Below are 6,940 nucleotides of genomic sequence, written 5' to 3' on the forward strand. Positions count from 1 at the left end.
AGCAATTTAGTAAACTATGTCTGTGTTGACATTTCTGTTTTCAACCTAATAGTTTGTTTATTTGACTATTAGTGCTTTCTTTATTAAAGACTATTAACACATTTTCTTGTGTTTATTTGCCTTGCCAGAGTGATTAACTGTACTTGTACTTAACCTTTTTTTACCAAACTAATTGGGGGGGGGGGGCAAAGAGACAATTAAACAAAACTATTAGACTGAGAACAAATGTGTCAACACAGACATCATCCAACTAATTTGCTAATGTTGATGACACTAACCAATAGAAGGGCATTGATCACAATGTAACAAAACATAAAGTTATTGCCAATGTCAAGGATTGAAATGGGAAATAGAATTTTGGTAGACTTAAAACCACCACACAGGAAAGGACCAATCCATACTCTCACCCCACCCCCAAAAAAAGAAGGAAAAAAAATTCAGTATGGCAGCCAGAAAAGTATTATCAGTGACCTGTGCCTAAAAAAACAAATCTGGTGTATATTCTACTATTGATTTTTTTTTTAAAGTTCATTTTAGAAATAACTCCCTCCTTCCCCTCACCAAAAAAAAAATCCAAGCAAACAAAACCCAAGATGAATAGGTTTTGCTGCTTGCTGGGGACACCCCATATGAGATCATGACATATGACAGAATTTGAAGGAAATGGGGAAAATGTAAAGTAAAAATAGAAAGGTCATCTTAACAGAAACATCATTTTCTTCAAATATTTGAAGGATTGTTAATGCAAAAAAAAGAGGAGTTCTGTTGTCCCAGAGTTCAGAAATAGACACAATTAGTGGAAACTTCTGATAGACTTATTTAAGCTCCATTAAAAAAAAAAGACCTAAGTAAATTCAAACATGCAAGGAACTGCCTCGATAGGTGGCAGTTTGCCTCTCATTCGGGGATTTGCAAGGATAAGCTAACTGACCACCTGTTGGAAGTTAGTAGAAGGTCTAGTATGGGTTGGTCTAAGTGACCCCTGAGCGTTCAGCTAACTCTGAGATCCTGTAATTCTTTGACAGCTGGAATGAACCAATAATTCCATGCTCCTGGATAAACCATTTTATTCCTGAATTCTCTAGTTGAAGTAGTAAATAAAGCATCTCCTTTCCTTTTCCTGAAATCACTCCAGGCACTGATTAATACTGAAGTATAACTTTTTCTCTACTTATAAAACCATGTAAAAATTACATGAAGTCTCTTAGTAGATGAGTACGAAAAAATAAATAGTATTCCGTCTTTACTAGAATAATCAAATTTCATGCCTATGGTGGACGAACTTCGGATTATCTCTTTTCATGACCAAAATTGCTCTATCAGTAACCCCACTTTCCTCCCAAAATAAAGTTTGACATTTAAAAAAAAAACCACATACTGTTTCTAGAATATCCTAAGCTAGCCACTTTAGAAACCTAGGCAGTACAGTGTTTCTTCTCAGTACTTATGCTTTCAACTTTAATTTAAAGAGGTGAAACATCTGGGGTTAAGGGCACAGGTGATTTCTGTAACTATTTTTTTTTTGTGCCAGGGGGAACCTTTCATCACTTCACTAGAGGTAGTATTTTTTGCTTAAAGTAAAATAGTAGTATTTATCAGCTAGCGATGTTCATTTCTACCAACTGAAGTTATATATAAGAGTTACTTAAATATGAAAGCTAATTCTGCCTAACTTCCTGGTTCATTTATCAGGGCCCTGAATTGATTTGTTTTCCATTTTTACAAGCAGCAGTTTTGCCAAGATCATCTACTCTTAAAAAGAAAAAATTTAAGGGAAAGCTTGTATTAGGATAACCTATGGCACCTGAGGCAAAATAATCATCATAAAATGATAATAATAGCCATAAAAATGAAGGCAAAAATAAGTAATAGAAGAGAAGAAACCACGTTAAGAAAGTGAGTCTATGAAATCCAAGCCTTCACATTCCAATAATAAGAATTTTTATATATAAAATTTTGGCTTCATGTATACCAAAATTTATAAATTTAGAAAGAAAAGAGCGGTGTACAACATTCCTTTTGAGAATAGGAGAGCATAAAAGAAGCAAAGTTATCACATGGGTAGTTTGTGAAGGTAAGCAACAGGTAAAAAGCAAGTTAAAGATAACACTCAAATAATTATGAGAAGCTAAGGAAGCTAGTTTTCCTTGACAGTGTATTTGACCACTCCTGGCCAGACAATCCATAAATTGTAGAGTATGTGGAGACATTCTCATAAATCTTAATTTATTGCCATGGGAAGTATCCTTCCTTTCGGTTGTAATTGGACATTATGACACCATTTCCTGTTTTTCTTCTTTCTTTCCTCAGTTATCTGGATTTCTTGAGCTTTTAGTAGAGTACTTTAGAAAATGCCTGATTGACATTTTTGGAATTCTAATGGAATACGAAGTGGGAGACCCCAGTCAAAAAGCACTTGATCACAACGCAAATAAAAAAGATGACAGTCAGTCTTTGGCAGATGACTCTGGGAAGGAGGACGAAGAAACTGAATGTATTGATTATTATGATGATGAAGACGAGGATGAGGAGGAAGAAGATGAAGAAGATGAGAAGACAGGAGCAGAAGATAAGAGCATGGTTTTTGCCTCTCCTGATGCCAGTGTTGATCCAAAAGAGAGGCCAAAGCAAGCAAGTAAATTTGACAAACTGCCAATAAAGATAGTAAAGAAGAATAATCTGTTTGTTGTGGACCGATCTGACAAACTAGGCCGTGTTCAGGAATTCAACAGTGGTCTTCTCCACTGGCAGCTTGGGGGAGGTGACACAACCGAGCATATCCAGACTCACTTCGAGAGCAAGATGGAGATTCCTCCTCGCAGGCGGACGCCTCCTGCCCTCAGCACCCTGGGAAAAAAGAAAGACCTGGAAGGAAGAAGTGAATTTGAGGAGCATCCAGAGAAAAGCATCATAGCAACCATCGATGACGTCTTGTCAGCTCGGCCTGGAGCGTTGCCTGAAGACTCAAACCCTAGTAACCAGACCGAAAGCAGTAAATTTCCCTTTGGTATACATGAAGCCAAAAGCCACCGGAATATTAAGCTGCTTGAGGACGAGCCAAGGAGCCGAGATGAGACTCCACTATGCACCATTGCCCACTGGCAGGACTCTTTGGCCAAGCGCTGTATCTGTGTGTCAAATATTGTCCGTAGCTTGTCTTTTGTGCCTGGCAATGACGCCGAAATGTCCAAACATCCAGGCCTGGTGCTGATCCTGGGGAAGCTGATTCTTCTTCACCATGAACATCCAGAGAGAAAACGGGCACCTCAGACCTACGAGAAAGAAGAGGAAGAGGACAAAGGGGTGACCTGCAGCAAGGATGAGTGGTGGTGGGACTGCCTCGAGGTCTTAAGGGATAATACATTGGTCACATTAGCCAACATTTCTGGGCAGCTAGACTTGTCTGCTTACACAGAGAGTATCTGCTTGCCAATTTTGGATGGCTTGCTACACTGGATGGTGTGCCCATCCGCAGAGGCACAGGATCCCTTTCCCACTGTGGGGCCCAATTCAGTGCTGTCGCCTCAGAGACTTGTGCTGGAGACCCTGTGTAAGCTCAGCATCCAGGACAATAATGTGGACCTTATCTTGGCCACCCCTCCATTCAGCCGTCAGGAGAAACTCTACGCTACTTTAGTTAGGTACGTTGGAGACCGCAAAAACCCGGTCTGCCGAGAAATGTCCATGGCGCTCTTATCGAACCTTGCCCAAGGGGATGCGTTAGCAGCAAGGGCGATAGCTGTGCAGAAGGGAAGCATCGGAAACTTGATAAGCTTCCTAGAGGATGGGGTCACTATGGCCCAGTACCAGCAGAGCCAGCATAACCTCATGCACATGCAGCCTCCTCCTCTGGAGCCACCTAGCGTAGACATGATGTGCAGGGCGGCCAAGGCCTTGCTGGCCATGGCCAGAGTGGACGAAAACCGCTCAGAGTTCCTTTTGCACGAGGGCCGTTTGCTGGATATCTCGATATCAGCTGTCCTGAACTCTCTGGTTGCCTCTGTCATCTGTGATGTACTCTTTCAGATTGGGCAGTTATGACATACGTGAGAAGCCAAGCATGTGTGGGTGAAGATTAGAGGGTCCCCTATAACTGGCTGTTTTCTGTTCTTGTTTATCCAGCATAGAAAGAAGGAAAAGAAAATCTTTGCTCCTCTGCCCCATTCACTATTTACCAATTGGGAATTAAAAAAATTAATTTGAACAGTTATAAAATTAATATTTGCTGTCTATGTGTATAAGTACATCCTTTTATTTTATTTTTTTTAACCAAAGTTGCTGTCTAGTACATTCAAAGGTCACTTTTTGTTTTCATAGATTTCCTTTTCAGTGTTCTTTTCCATGTTTGTATTGCTTTTTTTTGGGGGGGGGAAGCAAATTAGTGACTTAAAAAGTTGTGGCAAAACATTATATGACCGGAAAACTTCACCACCTTGAAACAAAAAGGTGAAAAGCAACATACCAACTTCCTGTGTGTCTTTTTTTTTTTTTTTTTTTTTCAGAAAAGTAAAAAATACCTGTATCCCATCACCCAAACCTCTGTGCAATAGACACTTCTAGTGATGTAGGTGTAGGGATCAAGGCAATGTGTCAGTCAGTAGTCAAACTATGAAATGATATCGGTTTCTCCACAGGAGAATGGTTACATTAGGCTAGGGGCAAAAACAGTTGTTGTTTTTTAAGTTAAGATTGAAAACACATACCTGATGACGATCAACATAAATTGCTTCCTCACCGCTACTGTCATGCCTGCTTTCTTTTCTTTGACCTTCCACAATGACAGTTCTTCACAATTCCTTTAATCATTTTTTAAATATTTTTTTTTACTGCCTAAGGGCCGTGATGTATATAGAAGTTGTACATTGAACATACCCTCATTTTTTTTCTTTTCTTTTTCTTTTTTTTTTTTAGTACAAAGTTTTTAGTTTCTTTTTCATGATGTGGTAACTACAAAGTGATGGTAGATTTAAATAATTTTTTATTTTTATTTTATATATTTTTTTTTTCATTAGGGCCATATCTCCAAAAAAACAAAAAACACAAAAACAAAAAAAAAACAAAAACAAAAAAAAAACCGAGGGTAATGTACAAGTTTCTGTATGTATAAAGTCATGCTCTATTTCGGGAGAGCAGCCGATCACAATTGCTTCATGAATCAAGGTGTGGAAATGGTTGCGTATGGATTGATTTAGGAAATGGTTATCAGTACAGACAAAAAAAAAAAAGAAATATTACAGAAAAAAGGAAGAAACACAACTTCAAAGATTTTTCAGTGATGAGAATCCACATTTGTATTTCAAGATAATGTAGTTAAAAAAGAAAAAAGAAAAAAAAACTTGATGTAAATTCCTCCTTTTCCTCTGGCTTAATGAATATCATTTATTCAGTATAAAATCTTTATATGTTCCACATGTTAAGAATAAATGTACATTAAATCTTGTTAAGCACTGTGATGGGTGTTCTTGAATACTGTTCTGGTTTCTTTAAGGATGTACATGGCAACAAAGCCAGTTATAAAAAATATTGAAAATTACAATAACATGCCCACCGACTCCCTCATTGAAGAACCAGACTGGAAAGTACCTTTAAAGGTCACCTGCTTCTTAGTGGGGTGAGTTAGATGTTCCCAAATCATTCAACTGCTCAGTCATCTTCTGAATCAATAATGTGGAGCTGGGATGCTCATTAGTTTCAAAGGGAGATGGCCACTAACTTTAGAAATATTCACTACATCCTTAAATGTGATGAGGAAAGCCTCAGGAAGCGGGTTGGTTGGCCCAGAAATACATTCTTCCCTGTTCTGAAACTTGCTCTACCTTAATGAAAGTTAGACCTGTTTTGTGTTTCCCTCACATGGCTGGAAATTCTTGGCATGTGTTCATTCCAGCTTAACGCACCCACCCTACACTAAGTGCGTACCTTGTTAAATGAATGTGTTCATATTCAACACAGCGAGAGATCAGCATTGACATTTCAGGGCATGACGAGGTTTCTAATGCATCCACATTCTCCCCCTCCCCCTGGTGCCCATTAGCTTTGAATACTGTTTAAAAAAAAACAACCACCTAATTTTAACTTCTTTCTTCCTGAGTCATTGACTGTTACTGCGTAACAATCAATTTCTTTGAAATTGCTGCATGGCGATATTGTTGGTGGGCATTCTTCTTTTTCTGATACCACCCTTGCAATCACAATGTACTCAAGAATTACTGATCCCGCAGGCATACTGATTATTTTTTCCCCCCATAACTCACTGTAATATATGGAAGAGTTAGACAAGTACATACAGTTATAATCAGAGTGTGAAACGTGATTCCCTAATGTCACGAAAAAAATAATTTTCCTACAAGAAGCCTCATCATCTATTTACTCCCACATTACTTACTTTACTTATTATATCATAATGCAGTCAAATATGTGTTGAATTAAAACCTTATTTATAATGCTACTTTAGATATGGTTACTAAGAATGGGATTTGATGCTCAGCTTTTAAGACCTGGAGGCTTATCGGAGGAATTCAATATTATTCTTGCTTCTCTTGTGAGTACCAGAGTGGAAGGTGTTATCCAAACCCTTAAGTAATCTGACATGCCAATTCTAATCGAACAAGAGTAAAAAATAGTGACTCTATTTGACATGATTTGATTTATGATCAAATAATATCCTGGATCAGACCTTCATTAATGTGCCTCTAAGTACAGGTATGTACAAATCAATTTCTCAAAGGGAAAAAAAAATTAAAATTTCATCATCTTTACCACATACTAAGAAGTTTATAACCCCAGAATCAAGACCTCCAGAAGTCCTTGCAGACTCTGCAACCTGTATGAGAGCCAACTAATAGCATTGTCCTAGCAATTGACTTTTGTCTTCAGAGATTGGCAAGATACCCCAAACTCAAGTTACTTTACCCCCCCTCCCCCCAAAAAAGGCAAAGAT

At 38.3% G+C, this 6,940-nt stretch overlaps 1 protein-coding gene across 7 annotated transcripts in view; it reads left to right on the forward strand.

Annotated features, from left to right (window-relative positions):
* The window catches only part of ARID1B (AT-rich interaction domain 1B), a 214,412-nt gene extending 208,961 nt beyond the window's left edge, over positions 1–5,451 (forward strand). For all 7 annotated transcript variants that reach the window (XM_069070297.1, XM_069070291.1, XM_069070294.1 and 4 more), the window contains one exon: positions 2,311–5,451. In XM_069070297.1, coding sequence (XP_068926398.1) covers positions 2,311–4,041 — 1,731 coding nt within the window. In that variant the 3' untranslated portion in view covers positions 4,042–5,451. The remainder of the gene's footprint in view (positions 1–2,310) is intronic.
* Positions 5,452–6,940: the final 1,489 nt, after the last annotated feature.

This window comes from Petaurus breviceps, unplaced genomic scaffold (assembly GCF_028583685.1).
Source record: "Petaurus breviceps papuanus isolate PSGF00001 unplaced genomic scaffold, PetGlider_PUasm1.0 90808, whole genome shotgun sequence".
NCBI lineage: Eukaryota > Metazoa > Chordata > Mammalia > Diprotodontia > Petauridae > Petaurus > Petaurus breviceps.